Source organism: Salvia splendens, chromosome 5, assembly GCF_004379255.2.
Source record: "Salvia splendens isolate huo1 chromosome 5, SspV2, whole genome shotgun sequence".
Taxonomy (NCBI): Eukaryota; Viridiplantae; Streptophyta; class Magnoliopsida; order Lamiales; family Lamiaceae; genus Salvia; species Salvia splendens.
This window is the reverse complement of record NC_056036.1, coordinates 37,074,074-37,097,600: the sequence shown is the minus strand read 5'-3', so window position 1 is coordinate 37,097,600 and position 23,527 is coordinate 37,074,074. Positions and strand designations below refer to the sequence as shown.

At 35.2% G+C, this 23,527-nt stretch overlaps 3 protein-coding genes across 6 annotated transcripts; 2 read left to right on the top strand and 1 right to left on the bottom strand.

Moving 5' to 3' along the window:
* The first annotated feature begins 1,622 nt into the window (after positions 1 to 1,622).
* Positions 1,623 to 4,473, top strand: LOC121805593 (protein MAINTENANCE OF PSII UNDER HIGH LIGHT 1-like). Of its 2 annotated transcripts, XM_042205508.1 has the most exons (5): positions 1,623 to 1,774; positions 2,367 to 2,461; positions 2,826 to 2,980; positions 3,327 to 3,461; positions 3,887 to 4,473. In XM_042205508.1, the coding sequence occupies exons 2-5, from the start codon at positions 2,425 to 2,427 to the stop codon at positions 4,265 to 4,267; spliced, it is 708 nt and encodes a 235-aa protein (XP_042061442.1). In that variant the 5' UTR covers positions 1,623 to 1,774; positions 2,367 to 2,424; the 3' UTR covers positions 4,268 to 4,473. The 2 variants fall into 2 exon arrangements, with proteins under 2 accessions (XP_042061442.1, XP_042061443.1); XM_042205509.1 differs by lacking the exons at positions 1,623 to 1,774; positions 2,367 to 2,461 and having other exon boundaries at positions 2,792 to 2,980.
* Positions 4,474 to 5,861: 1,388 nt separating this feature from the next.
* Positions 5,862 to 11,281, top strand: LOC121802681 (O-fucosyltransferase 7-like). 3 transcript variants are annotated; one of them, XM_042202358.1, is made up of 12 exons: positions 5,862 to 6,219; positions 6,506 to 6,604; positions 6,752 to 6,854; positions 6,947 to 7,014; positions 7,138 to 7,226; positions 7,313 to 7,493; positions 7,568 to 7,696; positions 7,799 to 7,932; positions 8,017 to 8,230; positions 10,147 to 10,331; positions 10,416 to 10,511; positions 10,793 to 11,281. In XM_042202358.1, the coding sequence occupies exons 1-12, from the start codon at positions 6,061 to 6,063 to the stop codon at positions 10,947 to 10,949; spliced, it is 1,614 nt and encodes a 537-aa protein (XP_042058292.1). In that variant the 5' UTR covers positions 5,862 to 6,060; the 3' UTR covers positions 10,950 to 11,281. The 3 variants fall into 3 exon arrangements, with proteins under 3 accessions (XP_042058292.1, XP_042058294.1, XP_042058293.1); XM_042202360.1 differs by having other exon boundaries at positions 6,082 to 6,604; positions 6,743 to 6,859; XM_042202359.1 differs by having other exon boundaries at positions 6,083 to 6,604; positions 6,743 to 6,854.
* A 1,058-nt stretch (positions 11,282 to 12,339) lies between these two features.
* On the bottom strand, positions 12,340 to 14,892 carry LOC121802151 (cytochrome c oxidase subunit 6b-1-like). Its single transcript, XM_042201735.1, has 5 exons — positions 14,755 to 14,892; positions 13,487 to 13,747; positions 13,305 to 13,387; positions 13,116 to 13,197; positions 12,340 to 12,600 (listed from the first exon to the last, which is right to left on the bottom strand). The coding sequence occupies exons 1-5, from the start codon at positions 14,794 to 14,796 to the stop codon at positions 12,547 to 12,549; spliced, it is 522 nt and encodes a 173-aa protein (XP_042057669.1). The 5' UTR covers positions 14,797 to 14,892; the 3' UTR covers positions 12,340 to 12,546.
* Between the last annotated feature and the right edge of the window lie 8,635 nt (positions 14,893 to 23,527).

Genomic DNA, 23,527 nt, shown 5'->3' with positions numbered 1-23,527 from the left:
ATAGTCTGCATATAGACGTTCGTGAGCTACGTCGTGTTCGCGTGGGACAAACGTCCGAAGTCGAATAGGCCTGCGGATCTGCTCCGCCTCCGCCTCCGCCTCCTCGCGTTGCATTATGGCTAAGCATTCCGCAATTTCATCGTGCACGGCTGCATTTAAGGCTCGAGTGAAGGTCGGACTACCGTCCTCCGAGGAACTCCGGTCGTCGTCATGGTTCATTTTGGTTTGTGAGAGATGGAGAAACGTGAGAGATGAGAGAAATGAGAGATGCGAGAAATGTTCGTATGAAAAATAGAATGACACTCGAGGTTTAAATAGACAAATTTCAAATTAAAAAAAAAAAACAAAAGCGTGTTGCATCGTCTGCGGCACCCACAGTGTGCGGACGATGGCGCGGACGATGTCCTATCGTCCGCGCTTCGTCTGCGGACTAAGCGTAGGGCGCGGACGACGCATAGTCCGTCGTCTGCGGAGTGCGCTATCGTCCGCCCCAGTGTGGATGCTCTTAATTCTTATGGTATATGAAGATATCACATTCTATTTAAAAGTAATCAATAATGGTTCATCACTTTTCCTTTTGTTATCAATTAAACTGCAATCTTAGACTTATTAATTGAAGTAAAAATTTCTTATCAATTAAACTGCATTTCATCATTTAGAGCATCCACAATGGAGGCTAGCGGATAGGCTAGCCGATCGCCGGCGCTAGCTGACCCGCTAGCCTCCATTGCGACAATTTAGGCTAGCCAATCAGCGAGCTCTAGCCGATTCGCGGGCGCTAGGCGATCCGCTAGCCGCTCGGAATCGGCTAGCCATTTTTTTTAATTATGTATTTTTTTTATAATTTACTTTTTTTTAATTTAAATAAAATTATTGCATTTTCCCGTATCTGTGTCGTAAATTTAATTCAGTATTTGTGTGATTGTAATTTTTAATTATGTAATTCCGTAATTCGTGTGTGGAAGAGGAGTTTTTTTTTAAATTAATGTAATTTTTTTAATTAATGTACTTTTTTAATTTTAATATTATTATTGAATTTTCCCGTATTTGTGTCGTAAATTTAATTCCGTATTTTGCGTGATTGTAATTTTTAATTATGTAATTCCGTAATTCGTGTGTGGAAGAGGAGTTTTTTTTAAATTAATGTAATTTTTTTAATTAATGTACTTTTTAAAATTTTAATATTATTATTGAATTTTTCCGTATCTGTGTCGTAAATTTAATTCCGTATTTTGTGTGATTGTCAATTATTTGTTTTATATAATTAGGAGTGATGTGGCTGGGCTATTGCTGGGCTATTTGCTTGTCCTGATGATGTGGCAGGAGGATTTTTAGTGCTGATAATGTAGCAGGAGGAGTTTGTGGCTGAGCTATGGCTGGGTTATTGCTAGGCGAAAGCCATCGTGGATGCTCTTATGCGTCCTTATCTCTTTCACTCTATGCAATTTTGTTGAGTAACCACTAACCAGCAACGAACTAAATTCCAAGAGAAGGCTCGTTAGCCCCACGAGCCCAATTTATAGAGCCCAATTTATAGAGCCCATCACATAATGATCATAATTTGTTAGAAAATTAAAAAGAAAAAGAAAGTGTATTTTTTTATGTTCGGAAAAAGGCCAACGTAATCTCTATTCGGAAATCAAAATCAACCACATAAAGCAGAAACCAACCAATCCATGAATACATGCTCCAATATAAACAGAAAACTGCTGTCTTTGAATTGATACAACCATTTTCTTCGCCACCTGAATATCGTTCCAATCTCAATTCCACTGTAAGTTTTCTCCAATGCTTGCTTGTTTTCATCTCCATTAAATTTTTGAAGAAATATCAAATTGCTAATTTTGGATGTATGCAACGATATGTTAGGTTTGATTGGGGTTATTTCAGAAAAGACAATATTTGTTTAACGCATAAATTTTAACGATAAAATAAATTGCAAAATTATTTAATGCAATAAATCGGTTTTCAACCAAGTCTAGTTAAGCAACTGTAATGTTGGTTGAGATTTTGGTTTCCATGATTTTTGCTAAGAACTATTGTGCAATGAATCTAGTCCAATCCAATTCAATTTCTCATATGTTTTTGCTGTGGAAATGTATGTTGAGCTAATGAGCTCAGAAAGGTAAACGTGAACTGTCCGTGTTTAAATGTTTTACTTCAACATGAATATGGTGAATGAATGTTATAGATACACCTATTGATTCAACTATAAGGTTACAACTATGAATGATTATATAGTTACGCTATTAAAATGTTCTATGAAATGAATGAACTATGATGAGTTTTCGAACTATTTAACAAATGCATTGCTTAATGAGGAGTAAGTACTTAATATCTAGGCCATTTTTTCACATGTTTAACAGGTTGAGCAGTTGGTGGTGTTGTGAGATTGAGGAGAGGTTGTTGCTATAGTTCCAAAGAATGTCATGTTTTACTTCCGCTGCCATATTTTCACCTGGTAAAGATACTCTCACAACTACGTTTATGTTTCTTAAATTGGATAACATAAATTCGTTTTCCCTGTCATTTGCATATACCATATGCTTAATTTGAAATGCTGTTTTGGGTTGCAGACTTCAAAACTTCATCCCTCCATGGATGATGTTTATGCCAATTGTTCGTATTGTTTTCTTTTCATCCATGATGTATCTCATTTATTGGGAGATGCTGCCCAACTCTATTTTTATTCAAATTTATATGCCAAATAACCCCTCTCTTCCCCATATCTGTATCTCTTGGGTATTTGTAGTGCTGAATACTTTTGTATATTAAGTGCATACAATACTTATTGCATATATATATGATGGTGTGTGCACTGACAGGCAACAGCTGCAGCATCTCTACATCAGCATGTCTACTATTCAATAAATCCCAGCCAAAAAAGAGGCAGAATTTGCAATATGGTTTAAGAATCAGGGCTTCTTCTGCAGATGATGCCGATGACTGCAATGAAGAAGAATGTGCCCCTGATAAAGAGGTTATATCCTTAAATCTCCTACATTCCATAAATGAATAGAAATTGTTGCATTTCAATCCTGAGTTGGGTGAATTGTATTGGTTTTCAGAAATATTGTTAGTTTTGACATTGGTTTTTTCAGAGTTGTCTGAGTACAAATGCTGTTACTATGGGAAATCTTTTAAGGTCTTACGCAAGTGTGTGACGTTTGTGATAGATTCAATGATTAGATTATTATTATAATTGCCTATTGGCGGTAAAATCAGCTGAGTTAATTTGAATTATGTGGATGCATTGTGACCTGAAATTCAAGAGTTTGCTGCTTTCATGGTCAAAGGGATCTGATATATTAGTGACAATGAAACAGGTTGGGAAAGTGAGCATGGAATGGGTAGCTCGTGAGGAAACTAGAGTGATTGGTACCTTTCCACCGCGAAAAAAGGGATGGACTGGATATGTAGAGAAGGACACAGCTGGCCAGACCAACATATATTCTGTTGAGGTAAGAAAATCCGACATCTCTATCATAAAAAATTTGGAAAATCACTTTCCAAGTATGCAAAAACTCTAGAATAGATTACTTGGTGTTGTCTTAATCCTCTTTTCTAATTACATCCACTACATACCCCAGATGCAAATGCAGGTGTTCCATTTGCCTGAACCTTTTATCGATAGTGTCTTTGTTTTTATTGAGCTGCAATTTTCATTGTCATTCTTGCATTCTGCTATTCTAGTGTCCTAGCTGTTCTCGGTGTGTCCTCGAGGGAACTTTTGTAGTGTCTGCTTCTAAGGAGCCTTAGATGCGTAGATAATTATAGCCTGAATTTGCTTCCATGGTTAACGTTTAGCCCGAACTTAAGAATACTACTAGCATAAAAACAACTTATCACCATTGTTGAGCTGAAAGAAATTACCTGACCTGCACAGCCTGCAGTTTACATAGCAGAAAGTGCAATCAGTTCCGGAACTGCAGGTTCATCGTCGGAGGGAGCGGAGAATACGGTAGCCATTGTTGCAGGCATTGGCCTAATCTCAGTCGCTGCTGCTTCAGTAGTTCTTCTCCAAGTAGGCAAGAAGCCAGCAGTGGTGCAGACTGTTGAATACTCAGGCCCGTCTCTCAGCTACTACATCAACAAGTTTACTCCTCCTGTGGTGCAGCAGACCGTTGAAGTCTCTGCGCCCCCTGTGGCTGAAGAAGCCTCAACACCTGCGCAAACGGAAACCTCCATTGCAGAGGTCTCTCAGTCTCAACCTGAGGTTCAGGCCGACGACTCACTGCCGCCTCCACCAGGTCCGGACGCGTCTTAGCCCGTTGATCGTGCTACTTTTGTCCGACCTCTAGTCCCACTGTTCGCGTATACGGCTTTGCTGAGACGCATTGTATATTGTAACACTAGACATCATACTCATTGCTGTATATGTAACTATATTCGTCTGCGGAGTTGCAAAATGACAGTGGTTCAGATGAGTTCAAATATTTATGGTTTAAAATAGAAATCACTCGATTATAAAAATTTAAGGTGGATTCATCATTTTGAGAATGAATTCATGGTTCAAAACTCTAATTGTATAGTGTTAGGCGTTTTTGAGTCGATAAAACACTTAAACTATTCATGAAGTGATCATGGTAGCGGTTGGCGGTTGACGGCGGTTACAACCGATTGATGAAGAGTAGTTATCAAGAAGCGGTTATTGAAACTGATCGAGAAGCATTGAGTTCGATCTTACTCTTCTTATAAGTAGTGCTACAAGCATCAGAGATAAGCAAGAGAGAGCATCTCCAGATCAGAGAGAATACGGAGTGAACCTAGGGTGTGTTTCAAGTTAGATTGAGGGAGAAAATGAGTGTTCATAATTCCTGTTTGTATTCGATCTGAGAGTGTTCTTCGTTGTAATTATTAGCTGATCATCAATATATCCTTCTCATTCTGTCAGTGGACGTAGGCTTATGCCGAACCACTTATATCTCTGTGTTGTTGAATGATCTTGCCCCAATCGGATTTCACATATAGATCTCAAAATATACTAGTAGTATTTTTTTTGGATTAAAAAAATGTTCATAGTGAATTCGTAATGTTTATTCGGAACGTAATTTGCACGATAAATCATATTCATGCAATAACTCCAAACCTTTATTAATCTTTTAAGGAAAAAAAATTAATCAAGGAAATAACGAAGACGAATGGAAATAACGAAGACAAGCTTAAACAGATCAACACGTAAATTATGGGACATAAAATGTGCAATCTTTCGATTGTAACGGGAAAATTTAGGGTAAATTAGTAATATAGAATAGAAATGATACAAATTTTCAATTAATGAAGGAAGCAATTAGCAAAATCTAGATGTTTACGATTTCGCTAAGCCCTTTTTTTCCACTCATAATTGACGCTCTTTATCTTTTGCGTGTAATCCGTTTTCAAATGAAGTGAACTCGTATCTTGTTTTGTCATACAAAGACTTCTTTCTAATGCAAACTAAGTTAATGATATAGCCTTAATAGTTTTGTACACGTTTTATTCCAACCATAAAATTTATGAAATACGAGTATATCTTTAATATTTAATGTTTTTATTAATATATATCAATTTTTGCATCTCAATATTCAAGGTATATCAATTTCTATTATCAAAAGTTGTCTCTAACGAAAAATGGCATGTCAGGAAAGGCTTACTTATTTTTCTTCATATATTGATAATAATTGAAAAAGATTGTAATAAAATGGATAAATAATGATTAAATGTTAGAAGGACATTATTACAAAGTTTATACATTCGAATAAAATTTAGAGTAAAATCCACGCGGCATGATTTGATTGATTACATTCATTGACTTATTGTAATCAAATTACAATTCTCCCTAAAAATGGGGTTGCTTGACCAGAGTAGACTTGAAGAATATTTAGTCTTAAAAATCATCTTCACCGTTTAAACTTTAATCCCTTTCCTTTCCATCTCTATCTCTCTCCATGTGATCTGATACTGCACCAATTACTGCAGTCGTTGCCCACGTTTCCCACTCTCTGTAATCGTAAATGCCATCCAATTTTCTAATTCAGAGACGCGCATTCATCACACCTCCACAACAAGGGTTTCTCAGTGATGCCGCTGCTCTCTAAACGGAGGTGGCGCACTCTTCTCTTCCTCAGGCGCCTGCTAACATGCGCCATAGGCGCTATCACCGTTATGGCGCTCCTTTCTTCCGTAAACGTCAATGAAGTTGCCAACTTACCTTCCGATGCATCCTACAAGCTTCCTGCGGTCTCCTCTCATTTGACTTTATTTTTTTTTCTATTTATTTGTCTTAGTTATACTGTAGCTTGAATTGTTTTGCCCTAATTATTAGCTAGATCCTGTGCTTCCTTATTGCGATTTAGTCTGTAACTGTTGTAACTGTTCCTTGGCATTCTAGTGTATTTATGGATTTGTTTGAACTAGCTGATGATTATTGAGAGTTTAATCTATAAGTTGTTGTTTCTAGTTCTTAAATGAAATCTAGATCTTGATTCGGATGGTGAAAATTGAAAATTCGTTTGAATTGATGTAGCAACACGAAACCGGGCACCAAAAGCTGAGCCGAGAGCGAAGCTGGATGAAGGAATTTGCTCGGCCGCAGTTGTTGAAGTCTCCTGTCACTGCTCACAAGGTTGATTTCTCCAGTCCAGTATTGTGGATTAGCTCCCTCTCTCGCTATGTGCTTGCTGTTGTCAAGTGTTGGTGGGGTAGATAGTGGCAGTTATTGATGACATGTAGTCATGCCTCTTTCATGTTTTCACTCGTTTAGATTTGACAGTTGGGTGGCGGCGCGAATACAAGTTTGAATTTGGACAAGTTGTGGAAGCAACCACCTAATAGAGACTATGTACCTTGCATTAAACCAAGTTCATCTTATAAAAGTAATGTAATACTACATTAGTTTCTTGCTGTTTGTGCTTTCTCTCATTGCACCTTGTCTTGTTTATTTATTTAGTATCTTTTGCCGTTTCAGCTCCTCCAGAATCTCGTGGTTACCTACTTGTACATGCAAATGGTGGTCTTAATCAAATGAGAGCAGGGGTTTGTCTCTCTCTCCCTCCCTCTCTCTCTCTCTCATATATGTATACTGATTAAGTTGTATATGATGTACTTGGTGAGTAGTTTGATAAGGAATATCCTCACATAGCATGTTCCTGCTTGCAGATATGTGATATGGTTGCTATTGCACGCCTGATAAATGCTACACTTGTGATTCCTGAGCTAGACAAACGCTCATTTTGGCAAGATTCTAGGTACATTATTCACTTTTCTTGTTCAGAGTAAAATGTGAATGTTTGTAATAAGTAGTTTTGTTTAATCTTGTTTGTTAAAATTGCAGCAACTTCTCTGATGTCTTTGATGAATCCCATTTTATCAATTCTTTAGCTGGTGATGTAAAAATTATAAAAAAGCTTCCCAAGGAATTGGCAAATGCCACTAGGGCAGTAAAGCATTTCAGAAGTTGGTCTGGTGTAGATTATTACGAGCAAGAGATAGCAAGCATGTGGGAAGATTATAAGGTACTTTTGTGATAGAAATCTGATCCACTTGTGTGTATGTCTTTCTTATTGTAAATTTATATGGAAAATTCTAGGTGATCCGGGCAGCAAAATCTGATTCTCGGTTGGCAAACAATAACCTGCCTCCTGACATTCAGAAACTACGATGCCGTGCATGCTACGAAGCCCTTCGCTTTGCTCCTCAAATTGAAAGTATGGGGAAGGTAATTGCAGAGATATTCTTGATGATCATCTTAACATGTTTCTTTATTTTCTTAAATGCATGTCCTGTAATTCATTATTGTATTAAATTCTTCTGTTTGTAGTTGTTGGTAGAGCGAATGAGGTCATATGGTCATTACATTGCTTTGCATTTACGGTTTGAAAAGGACATGCTTGCTTTCAGTGGCTGTACCCATGATCTATCCCCAGAAGAGGCTGAGGAGCTAAAGACTATTAGGTGAACTACATTATTGATTTTTATGTGGTGCTCAATATCTGACAGTGACAGGGAATAATCTGTAGCTCTTATTTTGATCTTCAGAGAGAATATGACCTGGTGGAAAATAAAAGATATTGATCCGGTGGAACAGAGAACCAAAGGGTATTGTCCTCTAACTCCAAAAGAGGTCGGATTATTTCTTAGTACTCTTGGTTTCCCATCAAGTACCCCGTTATATGTTGCGGCGGGAGAAATATATGGAGGTGAATCCAGTATGGCTGATCTGAAGATTCGATATCCTATAATAATGAACAAGGTAAGCACAAAAATTGCACCCATATCAATTTGCTTTTTGTTCTCACAAGCAATTTATATCAGTTATTAGGGGACTAGAAAAGTAATGTTCATTATCTAATGTGACACCAATTTCTACATGAAAATGAAACCTTATATGTGAACCAACCATGGCCAACTTCTATAGTCGAATAGATGCTTTGGCTCTCCGGGATAAGGGAAAGGGCATGGGGAAAATGTCATTGGTTAATGGTGTTCTTTTTCTCAAGTTTCGTTGGTATTTTGATATTTTCACCTGTATCAGACATTTAGAATTGTATTACGTTATGTGGGCAAAGTCAAATACTACTAGATTGTTTTGCCTTTTAACTTTGATAGTTGTCCATTTATAACTAGTTTTGAAGTCATTACAGTTTGTGGACCCTCTTATAAAATACTCCCTCCGTCCCAAGGTAGTTGAACTATATTCCTTTTTGGGTTTTCCCAGATTTCCTTTTTTGGCAAAAACTTAATTCTCTCTCTTACTTTACTCTCTCTTCATTTCTCTTACTTTACTCTCTCTTCATTTCTCTTACTTTACTTTCTCCACTTTAACCTTTAACACATCAATTTCTTAAATCTCGTGCCCAAAAGAAATGCTCCAATTACCATGGGACAGAGGGAGTATAACCATGTTGACAATATGTTTGAGGTATCAACGTTTTACAAATATATACTCCCTCTGTCTCATTAGAAATGAAACGTTTTCCTTTTTGGATTGTCCCAATAAAAATGAAACGTTTCCTAAAATGAAGCATCTCTATCTCTACTTTTTCATCTCTCTTACTTTACTCTCACTTCATTAACTCACAAAACAACTCTACATAAAAACCCGTGCCGATTCTCAAATGTTGCATATTTAATGGGACGGAGGGAGTATACAATATACAATAATAATAAAATAATAGTTGTACGTACCGTATTATGATAAAAAAAGCATACATGAATAAGAACGCAAAACTATCATTTGTTTTATCATTGTTAGATAACACAAAGGTCATATTTAGCTCGTGTTTAGGTCATTTATAATAACCGAATTTGGAAATTAGAGGTCATTTTAGGCCATTATTTCTAAAATGACCTAAAAACTCACTATATGTAAAAATGTTTTGGTTGTGTTTTGGTTCTGTGTTATGCTATAAGATTGAGTTTTGTATATATTACAACCCTAAACTTACATATGCATGAATGATATGTAGTAGTACATCATAATTGGTAATTTAGTTTTAAGTATTTAATTTTAAACGGCATATCAAAGTCCATCAGAAATCTATAAATAACATAAAGAAAAATAAAATAAATTCTACAATGTTATAATACTGATAATTAATACGTAGTAGTAATACTTTAAATATATATTATATCTGAAATTTTATATAAAAAAATATTTATATGCGTATGCACAATATTTGATAAGGTGTTAAAATATAGTGTAATTAATTTCCTAATACTATAATATATTTTTCTTTGATATCTTTTAGTTTTAGTGAAAAAGATGCCAAAAATAGTTTAAATTTTTTTTCAATATTTTAATTTTAAATTAGGAATGAATGTAACAGGTACGTGTAAAGTTATTCTCTCAATTTATACATTTTATATTTAAATGTTTATGTGTTTTAAAAGTTACAAGTACAACAAATTATGATAATTTATCAGTTCTTTAAATGAGGAATAACTGAGCAACTGTTCATCTTTTGTATGGTTGAAATTTGATAATAATAGGTGAATCTTGTATTTACTTCTCATTTTATATCAGACATGGTGATATAAAGTTGACTAACTAGACAGGGCTGTTGACCTTGTGGTCTCTGTTGTGATAGGGATTTAGTTTCTTGTTGATGGTTCAAGTCTACATGTTTTGATGTTCATTTTTAGTTCTCACCCAGTGTGATTTGCCAGGAAAAGTTAGCATCAGTGGAGGAATTAGAGCCGTTCAACAACCATGCATCACAGATGGCTGCACTTGACTATATCGTCTCAGTTGAAAGTGATATTTTCATCCCGACGTATTCTGGCAATATGGCAAAGGCAGTTGAGGGCCATCGTCGATTTCTAGGTCACAGAAAAACAATTTCTCCAGACAGGCATGTTTCTATAACGTTTTTTTCCCTATAACTCTCCATTTCAGTTCAATTGATTTAACTTTTTGAAGCATGGTTGTTATTCAGGAAAGCACTTGTTCGACTGTTCGACAAAATTAATGGGGGAACGATGAAAGAAGGCAAAAATTTGTCAAATAGAGTTGTTGATATTCACAGGGGGAGGTATGCAATCTGGGAAGCTCGTCCTTTTCCTCACAGAATGTCATATTGCTAAGCTGCTTCATTTTTATGCCACCATGTACACAATTGGTTGCATATTTCATTTCTTCCCCTGTCATTCAATATTTATTTTCTTTCTGTTTTTCATTTTTTTCTGTAACCAACCCGTCTCTGGAGGTGTGGTTTTGAGTGATGCTTTGTGTCGATTACATATGCGCAACTAATAATCTAGTTTCTTTTAGTTTGTGGTGACCCATTTTCTTGTCTGCTTTCTTGATTCCCAGGCAAGGATCTCCAAGGAAGAGAAAGGGCCCACTAACCGGAACAAAGGGAACGGATAGGTTTCGTTCTGAGGAGGCATTCTATGTGAACCCTCTACCAGATTGTTTATGTCAGATGGAACCTGCTGCACATGAGAATACTACTTTTATTATCAAATAGATGGTTGCTTGAAATATTTCTAAATTTTATAATCTATACAAAATGGGTTCACAGGTTTCTCTCCTCATTTAACCAAAGCACGCTGTTCGTGCATATTCCGGTATGTGGCTGGGAAAAGGTGTCGATGGTGCTTCTTTACAGTTGAGAAATCAAGTTTTTTGTAGATATTGAGGTAGATTAGTAGTTATTCGTATTGATGCTAGGGATATTTTGTTTGAACTTTAGAATTTTATTTTTCAAAGTTCAGAATGAGTATTTAAACTTTTGCCTCAACACTTTGTTTAAGAAATCAAAAGGGGGAGAATAAAACGATAAAAAAAAGTTCACTGTTATCTGAGTCATGTTTTACGGTGTAGGAACAAATTTCTTACTCTTCGATACTCAAATTTTGAAAAAATATTCCTATAGTTCAATCACTATCTTTTATAATAAAATTAATACATTTAATCTCTCTTATTTATTGAGAGCTTCTTTCTTATACTGCTTGGATCAACTGCCTCGAACGCCAGCCCAATATATGCGGAGAAATATGGGTAAGATGAAGTTTAGGGTGATAGTTTTCCCAACATATGTTAGTAAAAGTGATTTATGAAAAGGCAACATTTAGTACCGGACCAATAATTTGGATAATACGCCCAATGTTTTTATTTCAAGCCTGGGAAACCCATAATTGCGATTATTATGAATTTGTGGTTATTACTATGCAAGTGAATATATAAAATAAGTGAATAAGGAAGTCCAAGAAATACTAAACATGAGATCACCCAAAAACCAATTTAGCTTATTAATGCAGAGATTATGGCTTACATCTTCACATTCAACTAACAATGCTTGAAGTTATTGATTGACAAAAGAATGACAGTATCTATCAAAGTTGGGAGTGTGTATTGTAATATTTGCCTCAAAAGGTTAATTTGCTCGAGCGGATTAACCTTCCAAATAGATAACACAAACCAAGCAACTCATTCAAGTATACCGAAAACACAAAAGCTAGGGTTAAATGAAACACCATTATTGATGCTCTAAAAAAAGCAGTAGAAAGCCAAAAATGGCCACACCAGAGCTAGGTATCCCAACACCTGACCAATGCAAACATCAGATCCAACAAGACCCAATACCTTAAATACAAGGTAAAAACATTTGAACCAACCTCTTTTCACCAGTACAGGCTCACCCCCATTGGGCTCTCCTGTCCACCTAGCACCAGTGATGAATGCAAAAAAACTTGAAGGGGGGCTATACCGCTATAGTTTGAAATTTCATATATGGAATTGATGTATAAAAAATGCTACCCAAATTCGTTGGTTTCATAGTGATTACGGCAATTTCTTAATTAACCTCTCTGGTAACTAAACGTGTAATGAGATGCTGCAGCTATTCAACAAAGGAGTACGGAAATTGGGTATACTTATAGTTTTAATCAGATGAAAGATACATTAGACAAAAATTCGAAGAGGTCACACCTCATTACGAGTTGGAACTTCATGTGCTCACAAGAACAAGCCAAATTCTCTTATTACTCAGACCTTTCAAGAATAAGAAACTCTCCTTGCATCAAACAGATTTGAGAATGTTTGACAGTTTTGTGGGGCTTCAATTACAGAGGGCCTGGAAAAGTGCCATTTTCCCTTTGCTCATTCCATCTATCCACCTGCAGCCATGAATCAAGGACCAATAATGAATACAAACTAGTTAGATAAATACATAATATTACACTGAACATTGATAAATTTGGTATACTCCCTCCATCAACAAAAAATAGTTTCATCTTTCCATTTTAGTCCATCCACCAAAATTAGTCCAATACTAAAAATGAGAAGTTACGCACAATTTATTATTCACTTTCCTCTCTCTCTCTCTCCACATTTTCTCTTTCACTCACATACCTTACCCACATTTTATCTTTCTCTCGCATACTTCATCAATTTCCCATTAAAACCCGTGCCGTGCCATACACTAATGAGACTATTTTGGTGGACTGAGAGAGTAAAAAAACTAGATTATGTTACTCTTCGGCATTTGAGGAAGGAATATATTTTTCAAATGAGATTGGTATTTCACCTGGTATTCTAAATCCCTAATGCAGGATAATATATTTAGTAAGATGGTGAAGGCATGTACTGATATGTATACATATAGCATTTGAACAACAGTACAGAGGCATACCCATTCACCGGGGCAAAGAGAGCGATAATACTTAGCAAATTTGTCACACTCAGGTGCTTCTTCACCTTTTGCTGCAATGCACCTGCAAACATACACCAATTTGAGAAGATATTGGGATAATATGGTGCAATGAAGTTTCACAAACTATCAAGAACATATTTAGCTGGAAACGAGTTTTAGTTCACCCACCGATGATACTCAATATATCTGGTGAAGCAGTGTCTGGTTTGGTTGGTAGTAGGGAAACGAAAGTCTGCTGGTGCAGACTCAAGCTGCAAAGCGTGCATTCGGAAAGGATAAATTGGTAAAGTAAATAAAGTAAACAAAACCAAGAAGATTACAAAAGAGATTCCGATTAGTCAGAGCTAAACCTTTATCTCAGGAGTTTCTTCAGCTTCTTGTTCAGCTGTGTCTCCAGATTCAGCATTGTCACTGCTTTCCTCACTGGGAGCTGAGTCAGCACTGTCCTCAACAGAATTAGAGTCCTTACTTTCTTCACTAGAAACATTTGTGGCTTCAATACCCTTTCCAGCAATCGGAGCAGCTTCTTTTGCAACAGCACTAGGCTTTTCCTTTTGAACAGTTTCCTCAGCCACGAGTGTGTTTTGTTTTTTCTCAACCAGTAAATAATCCTGTGCACCAAGAATAAAAAAGAACGTCATCATAAATTAAAGTTGTGAGATTATTTTAGTTGGATGTGGGTGGCTATGACTACTTATCACATGATTATCCATCTAGGATTAAGTTGTGAGATTCAATATCATGAAGCAAACATAATACATATTTAATCATGAGATATAATCTTGCAAACTGAACGACCCCTTTATAGATAAGCTTTCGATCTTAATAAAATAGGCACTCAAAGGAATATAGATAGCTCGATTCTAACAGCTAGCTGAGAATCCTGAGATTTGCAGGATAGGAGTACCTATAAGCACTTTATGGATTATCCCTTATCAGTCTGTTAAAATGATATTTTCCTAAATCATAATTTTACGAAATAAAAGGGCCAATTTAAACTAACCAAAAACATGAAAAAAATAAAATTATCCAATTTATAAAGCAACAGTAGAGAGATCACACTCACATGCATACTGGATTCAAAATAAAACATTAAAAACAATACAAACTTCTACAATAAATCCTAAGAGGGATAGGAAACAATGCTCATCTCTATCAATTGGGAGGCAAAAGCAATCATGGTTTAGCCATCACAACGACGCAGAAGACGCAAAGGATTAAGCTTGATCACAGCAATCAAATTTCATAAACAAACATTAATTTTTATTCTAACATTTTTCGCTAGAAAATGAAATTTTTTCCGTTCATCTACTTGTTTTCCAATTTTTCACAATAATCCACTAAAATTTCATACGAATAAAGGTATTTTTCCATAAAACAAATACATTTTGCGGTAGGTTCAATGCCAAATTTGAAAACCACGAAAACGAACAATCAAAACAACTATTAATAAAAAAGAGAGGAAAATCAAATTCCAATCAAATATGAGAGGAAGTGAGCCAACCAAACCAAATCTATGATACTGGTAAATTGATCAGAAAAGGGGGAAAGATAGGCATAGCAAGGTTCAACCGAAAGACAAACCTGGCATAAGAACTCAGTTGAGGAAAAAATTTACCTCAGCTAATGATGGGGGCTTTGAAGCGTCAACGTCGGCCATTGTAAGAAGAACAGAGGTGATGACGGCTGTGAGATTTCAGTGAAGAGAGAGAGAGAAGTAGCAAAGCAAGCAGATACAGTAAGAAAAGGCCCAACCCCAATAGATATTGGGCCTTAAATTAAATAACTCGAAAAATGCAGGCCCATATTTCATGTTAATCAGCTTGACTGTTAGTCTGTTACTAGTATTTGAAAAGAACTCGTTTAACTTGAAGTGAATATATTCACAATGTTAAAAATTTGAATGATATCGACCAGCCAGTCTAGCTCACCACAGCTGCCTACACATCGTCATTAGTAATGACTTTTTTTTTTTGCTATGTGTTATCAATAACCCAATTCCTACCATAATAACTACTCACTCATCCCATAAAAAATGTCACACTTGATCACACCGAATTTCAAAGGTTTTATTTTATGTATTAAATAAAAAGAAAAATATAATTTGTATATTAATATGAGATAAAACTTTTTCCGAAAGAGAAAATGTGACATCTTTAAAGAGACAAACTAAAAAAGGAAAGTAAGACATTTTTATAGGACTGAGTGAATACTAGTACTATTTATAGAGTTCAAACAAGTTTTTTTTTTTAATACAGATACCCAAATGTCGAATAGAACCCTCCACAATCCATCTAAGAAGGCATATACAGTGAGCTTTTGAAACCTTTCACAATTTCTTATTTTGCACTATACATTATCTTACAAAATTTCTTTAAATTTTTTTTATCATTTATATAAAGGGAGTTAGGGACACCTGGTTCAAACCAGGCTGACAGATTTCGATTTTTAAACCAAAAACCACCTCACGGACTGACCTGGAACCAACATATCAATTTCCGACTCAAATTTTTGAAACCATATGCGACATTTTAACCCCCAAATAACGGAAGACCACGTAATAAAAACCTTTTAAAATCCGTGTAAAACTTATAGAAAACTGGAAACATAGTTAAAATCACCAGAACTAGTGACTGGTTCAATAGGTCTCGGAACCAGAACCGGAACCGGAACGGAACCAAAACCAGTGGCATCACTAAAGGGAATGACTTATCCCAATACTCATAAAGGGCACTCCTTCAAGAACAATTATTCTTAAAAGACTTACATAATTGAAAATGATTTTAAACTAAAGAACAAAACATGGAAAACCCAAATCAAGCGTCCCACAATGCTTCACTGCCCCTAAATCCTAATCGTAACGCACCTTAAAAACAAGCACACCATAAAGTTATGCAAAATATTTATACACATATTAGTTGCGTCACATTGTATAAAATGTATATTAATAATTATCTGGTGCAGTCTGTTTTACCCAAGAAGAAAAAAAGGCCTCATCTATCTACAGTAGTTTGGATTCGTAACAATTACCAAACCAGAAACAATCCCATATGATACACAAAACATCTCTCTCTTTCAGCCACTCCAATTTCAGATCAAACTTCAGCAAGTCCATGTGTCCTTGAATCATCAATTTGCTACTTCGCCTGAACCAACAGAAGTATACATCATCGAATAGCAAAATGTTGAGAGATACTTGAGAGGACATCAGAACACACAATATTCTCATTGATTCAATCACTTTAGCAGCAAGTGTTATGTACCACAAAGATCACAACACCAACATGCCTAAGGATTTAAACATATCCAAAATGAAAATATAAGTCTAGTTTCCATGCCCAAAATTTCTTGAATACAAGACTATACGTTCAGGATGGAACTTTAAGACAGCAAACGTGTCCAAACAATAAGTGACATTATCCCTAATACTGTGCCCAAACAACGAGTGACATTGTCCCTACTAAATTGAGCAATTATGATACCTACTAGCTAGTATTATAGTTGTGATACAGTTAAATCTTCTCCAAAACTGTTTCTCAATGAAGATAAAACTTGCCACTTTTAACAGTTAATTAAATTGTTCTTTCATGCCAGGTACTAGTCAATACCTTAATAAATGAAAAATCCTGATGATACTTCCTACTTCATACTGGATGTTAAATTGTATCATGAGATGAATCAATCTTAATCTGATTTATAGGGAGTTACTAGTGAATTAGTCCCTCAATCAGGCCATTAATTGTCATTTTGCCATTTCGGGATGTCTGTCATTACATGTCTCATTTGAATTTTACTTTATTTGGTAAGTAGGTCCAAATTTCACTGAATCTTTCCACTCATATTAGCTTACAAAATACTACTACCTCCGTCCCTTAAAAATAGAAACTTCTTCCATTTGGTCCGTCCCTTAAAAATAGTATCTCTAAATGTTCTATTTTAGGAAGTGGGCCCCACAATCCACTAGTACTACTTTCACTCTTTTTTCTCTTCCACTCTCTTACTATATCAATTTTTCTATCCCTCTCTTACTTTACTAATTCTTCTCTCTTACTTTACTAATTGTGCATTAAAACCTGTGTCGTTTCAAAAGTTTTTATTTTTCAGACGGAGGTAGTAGTATATAAAAATGACATCCACAATCCACTAACTTTTCCACATACTTTCAGAAAGTGACTTCCTTCATACTCCCTCCATTCCAAAAATTAATACTCCCTCTGTCCCAAGAAAGATGACCTCTTCCTTGGGATGCATGGAATTTTATGCAGTTTTATTTCGTGTGCTAAACGAAGAGAGAACAAATAGAGATAAATTTGTTTCTATTTTTAGTAATGAGTCATCTTGGTTGGGACGAACCAAAAAGGAAAATGAGTCATCTTCTGTGGGACAGAGAGAGTACTATATAAAAGTGACTTTCCTTCATGTTTCTTAAAACTTATGTAGATCCCAAATAAGACAGTTAATGGCATACGTAGGGAGTATTAGTTATAGAACAGTTCTTACTTGGAACAAGAAATATCAGTGTAGATTATCAATTTCCTGATGTTCTATTTCTTTTTTTGTTTCTTTTGGTTGCTTATTAGATATGTTTTCCTCGTCATAATTCAGCCAGAATAACGACTACAAATACATATCTATGTATGTTCCGTTAACCAGCTATATGTTATACAACTTCGTTATTGCTGCTGCCTCTAAGAACCACAAACAACATGGCCAGTAGGAAGTTATCTTTGCCGGATGCTCAACAAAAGGCTTTATATATATATGTATATATATATAGAGGGGGCGTTATATTACTAACTAACCCTTAAATTATTAACTACAAGTAAATGATAGGCATTAGATCTTCAAATCAAGACTCAAGATCATTCAAAACCGAGTATCAATACAGTGAGCAAAAAATTTCAATTGGGGTATTAAAGTCATTTAACAACAAATTAGTTGTAACTTAAATTCATATAACTATCTCAATTTAAATTATTTTTTCACACAACATATATCAAATTAAATATAATTTTATAAGGATTATAACGAGATATCAATTGTATATGTTCCGATGTCAAAATTTGAAAAAAAAAATGTGAGTTTTGGAATTTTTCGACAAACAAATTAATATCAATGCAACTGTCATAATATGTCAACATAATGTGTGTATAATGTCAATATTAAATTGTTTTGACATACTCAAGACATTGTGTTGATATTTTTAATATACTATATTGACACCCGATCCAAAACCCTAAATTTGGTAATTATTCCTATATTTTTAATATTAAAAAATAAAAAACGAAATTACACATGACAATTTATAGACCATTAGATCTCTAACATCCTATGGTTTTAAATTAGTTGTAGTTAGCACATAAGGGATGAGTTAGCAATTGATCACATTCACACCCATATATATATATATATATATATATATATATATATATATATATATATATGATTGTATTCAAATCCTTTTTCCATATTTTCTCCTATTTCCTTCTTGATCTCAGCCCCACGATTTTGTCATCCGACGGTTAGATTGATGCCACGTGTCATTTAATAATGCAGATTTTCAGTTAAATAATGCACACCGACTAATAATGCACTGTTATAGTGTAATAATGCAGATTTTCAGTTGAATAATGCACACCGACTAATAATGCACCATTATAGTGTAATAATGCAGATCATCTGGACCGTTGATGAATGAGATCTAACGGTCCAGATTAAGAAGGAACTTAAATCTAAGGGGAGAAAAGGAGTTTAACACTACCCTATATATATATATATATATATATATATATATAAAACGAAATTACACATGACAATTTATAGACCATTAGATCTCTAACATCCTATGGTTTTAAATTAGTTGTAGTTAGCACATAAGGGATGAGTTAGCAATTGATCACATTCACACCCATATATATATATATATATATATATATATATATATATATATATATATATATATATATATATATTTTAAATTAGTTGTAGTTAGCACATAAGGGATGAGTTAGCAATTGATCACATTCACACCCCTATATATATATATATATGGGAGTGAATATGATCAATTGCTAACTCATATATATATATATATATATATATATATATATATATAGATAGGAGTGATCAATTGCTAACTTATCATTTAATTGCTAACTTATCATTTAATTTAAGACCATAGGATTTTAGAAAACTTATGGTCTACAATTTGCCACATGTAATTTTCATTTTCATTAATAAAATCGAAAAAGATAAAAAAAACTACCAAATTAGGTTTTTTGATGAAATTGTCAATATAGTGTTACGAAAGTATCAACACAATGATTTGAGAATGTTAACACATTGCTTATATTGACATTCTACATGTATTATATTGGCAAATTTTATATATCATGTTGATATTTGTTGCTGTACGAAAAAATTGAAAAAAAATTCAAATTTTTTTAAATTTTGACATCGGAACATATGCAAGTGAGATCTCGTTAGAATTCTTACGAAATTATCTTTAATTTGATATATGTTGTGCGAAAAAATAATTTAAATCGAGAAAGTTATATGCGTTTTAAAATTATGGGATATTATTCAAAAGTTAGTTACAACTAATTTGTTGTAAATTGACCTTAATACCCTTATTGACGTTTTTTGTTGATCGTATTGACATTCCGGAGCTAATGATCTAGGCCCTTAATGGAGCTAATGATCTAGGTCCTTAATTTGAATATCTAATGACTATTATTTAGTTGTAGCTAGCAATTAAGTATTGAGTTAGCAATATAACCTCCCCATATATATATAGGATAGTGATCAAGATATAACTAATCTTAAATGTATAACTAGAGAACAAATCTCAGCCACACATCTTAATGGAACAAATATTATTTATTTTCATAATATAAAATAGGCCAAGGGTATTTTTGGAAATCTCTTTATCAAATTCATAAGAGGCGATTCTGCTGAACTCCATCAACATGATGACCCTCCAGCCACCGCCATGGCCGGCCTCTCCGCCGCCGCCGCATATGCGCCGGTTCTTCCCCAGAAGGCATCCTCCGTTGGGCTGTTCGCGGCTCAGTTAATCCTCCGTATCAGTGTCTCTTCCCCAAATTCGCGAGGATTGAAGCTCAACTTGCCGTCGATAAACCATGAACGCCGTCAACTTGAAAGACGTCACCGTATTGAGCAATCCAGCTCCATTCGTCGATCCTTTCCAATTCGAGATTTCATACGAAAATTGGTACACCAATTTTCCAATTTTATCACTTTTCTCTCTGTGAAAATTTTTTTCTCTGAAATTCTTTATTCACAAAATTAGGTCGATCCTTCTGGTTTGTTGATGAATTCGGTTGGAAATCTGGATAGAGTGAAGAAAAGCCAAATATTTTAGCTGAATCTAGAAGCATTTAGATTTCCTTTGATAATTATTAATTATTATAAAATCTATTCAGTGGTATTTACATCAATAATCCTTGTTTATGACTGAATTGCTCCAATCGTTTCATATGATGATTAATACCATTGATAAAGAGTGGAAGATTGCTATGGATCAATTTGTTTGCTTTATAATTAAGTCAATTTTCTTCTCAGACTTGTGATATTGTTACCATCTGTTTCAGATCTAGAGTGGAAGCTACAAATGGAACATCCCTGTAATTGCTGCTTGATTGGTTGAAATTTGGGATAAGCTTTATAATTACGGCAATTTTATTTCGGTATCGGTCGAGGACTAAATTTATCCGATAATCTATTCGACATTGAAAGTCTTATTTGTTTTGCAAATAAGAGTGAAGTGTTTTGTGAATAAGAGTGAAGTATTTTGTGAACAAGAGTGATGTGTATTGTGAACAAGAGTGAACTGAAATCAGAATAATAGTGATGTGTTTTCTGAACAAGAGTGAAGTGTTTTATGAACAAGAGTGAAGTGTTTTCTGAACAAGAGTGAAGTGTTTTTGTGAACAAGAGTGATGTGTTTTTGTGAACAAGAGTGAACTGAAATCAGAATAATAGTGATGTGTTTTCTGAACAAGAGTGAAGTGTTTTTGTGAACAAGAGTGATGTGTTTTTGTGAACAAGAGTGAACTGAAATCAGAATAATAGTGATGTGTTATCTGAACAAGAGTGAAGTGTTTTCTGAACAAGAGTGAAGTGTTTTTGTGAACAAGAGTGATGTGTTTTTGTGAACAAGAGTGATGTGTTTTCTGAAGAATAGTGAAGTCTTTCCTCAACAAGAGTGTAGTCTTTTCTGAACAAGAGTGGTGCCTTTTGTAAACAAGAATGATGCGTTTTCTGAACAAGAGTGAAGTGTTTTGAGAACAAGAGTGAAGTGTTTTGTGAACAAGAGTGAAGTGTTTTCTGAACAAGAGTGAAGTTTTTTCTGAACAAGTGTGATGTGTCTGATTTCCTTTGATGATTATTAATTATTATAAAATCTATTCAGTGGTATTTACAACAATAATCCCTGTTTATGACTGAATTGCTCCAATCGTTTCATGTGATGATTAATACGATAGTAAAGTCGTGCTTCTCAGTGAGATCCACCTCATCATCCGCAACCAAGTACTCCAAATGCAACAACGCCACTGAAAATCCCGGGAAAACTCTCCGGTCACGTCAAACCCTTCCCCCGTGCACGCCTCCACGAACCTCTCCGGCCTGAACTCCAATTCATGTCCGCCACCATGAAATTCACGTACGCGTCCTTAGGGATTCGGTAACTGTCCAGATCCACCTCCTCCTTCACCTTGTGCGCCAACACAAAGTGCCCCGTTGGATGCCGCCGCAGCGCCTCCAGCACCACTGCCTTCAGATACGGCAGCTTCTGCAGATCCTCCTCCTCCACCACGTCGCCCTCCGCCACGCCGACGATCTCCTGGTACAACTTCTCCTGAATTTCGCTGTGCTTCACTAAATTCGACATGATCCATTGCAACGCCGTCGATGTAGTGTCAGTGCCGGCAGAGAGGATTTCGCTGCATAAGCTCACGATTTCCTCTTCGCGAAGCTTCCTCTTCTCCTCCGGTAGAATCAGAGAGGATTTTGGTTGCGGTTGTTTTTCAAATGAAATCAATTTGGCGACCTAACCTGATTTTGGTATCAAGCTTTTACAAAATTACTATAATACCCCGCCTTGTTATTGTGGAGTAAATTTGTGATTGAGAGAACTAATTTCTCCTTAAATTAGAAAATTACATGTATTAATACTAGCCCTTGATTTTCTTGATCTTGTGGCTATTATTTGTTCTCTAGTTATATGGTTAAGAGGTGTTTGCCATAGATCATGACCCTATATATATATATATAGAGGATTGTATTCAATGTCGAACTAATTTTAAAGACCGAACTAGAGAACAAATCTCATCCACCCTTAATCCTAATCTAACGGTTAATTCATTGTCAATTATATCTCATTTGTTTATTCAATTAATATTACAAAAGGGTTGTAATGGAAATTCATAATTCACACGGTTATTGCTTTTCCATAATTCATGCTCAGTTAATTAAGGAAATTGGATCAACATTATTGTGATTCACGATTATTTGGAACAGAAGCAATCTCTTCAGCTATCATCAATATATCAATCGCAATCTTCAACAAATTCTATATCGTCGTGAATCTGTTCCATAAAGAAAATATTAACGACAATCATGGGACTATCGCGATCTTCAATCTCTTCTATATCATCGCGAATTTGCATTCCATACAATCACAATCTTCAGCTATCGTCAATATTCAATCGCAATCTTCAATCTTTTGTTATACTTTGATGTAATCTGCAATTACATCTCCATCGACTGCAATTCAATATATGCAATTCAGCACCTGCAATTACATTCACCATCTCCAATTTAATCTCCATTGATTTCACGCCTGCAATTACATCTCCGACCGACCTCGAGTCGGATACCGCCCATAACTTGGCTCCCAACACCGCGCCTCGGCCTCCCTACTCGCGGTTCAGCGTTGTTGTTCGGGCACCGTCTCGAGGTCAGTTCGGGCACCGTCTCGAGGTTAGTCCCGGGTTGAAATTCACCAACTCGGCCCCAATGTATTGTGCCACCGTCGCCGCTGCTACAATGTCGCCGTTCAATCACTTCATCTTATAATTACTGTACTTCATCTTATAATAAAATAACTTCATCCGAGAAATGAAAACATGTCAGTTAAATGAACCAAATTTTAACAGTCCAAAACAAATAACTTCATCTTATGATATAATTTCTTCTTCTTTTTACGAAATGACTTCATCTTATAATGTACTTAATTCACGGTATATAGTTAAAATGAACCTTCAAACAAATCGAAACTCAAATCTTGAAAATCAACTCACCACAAAATACACTAAAAATGAATCAAAATTAGAAATTAAGGTATGCAATCACTTCATCTTATAATC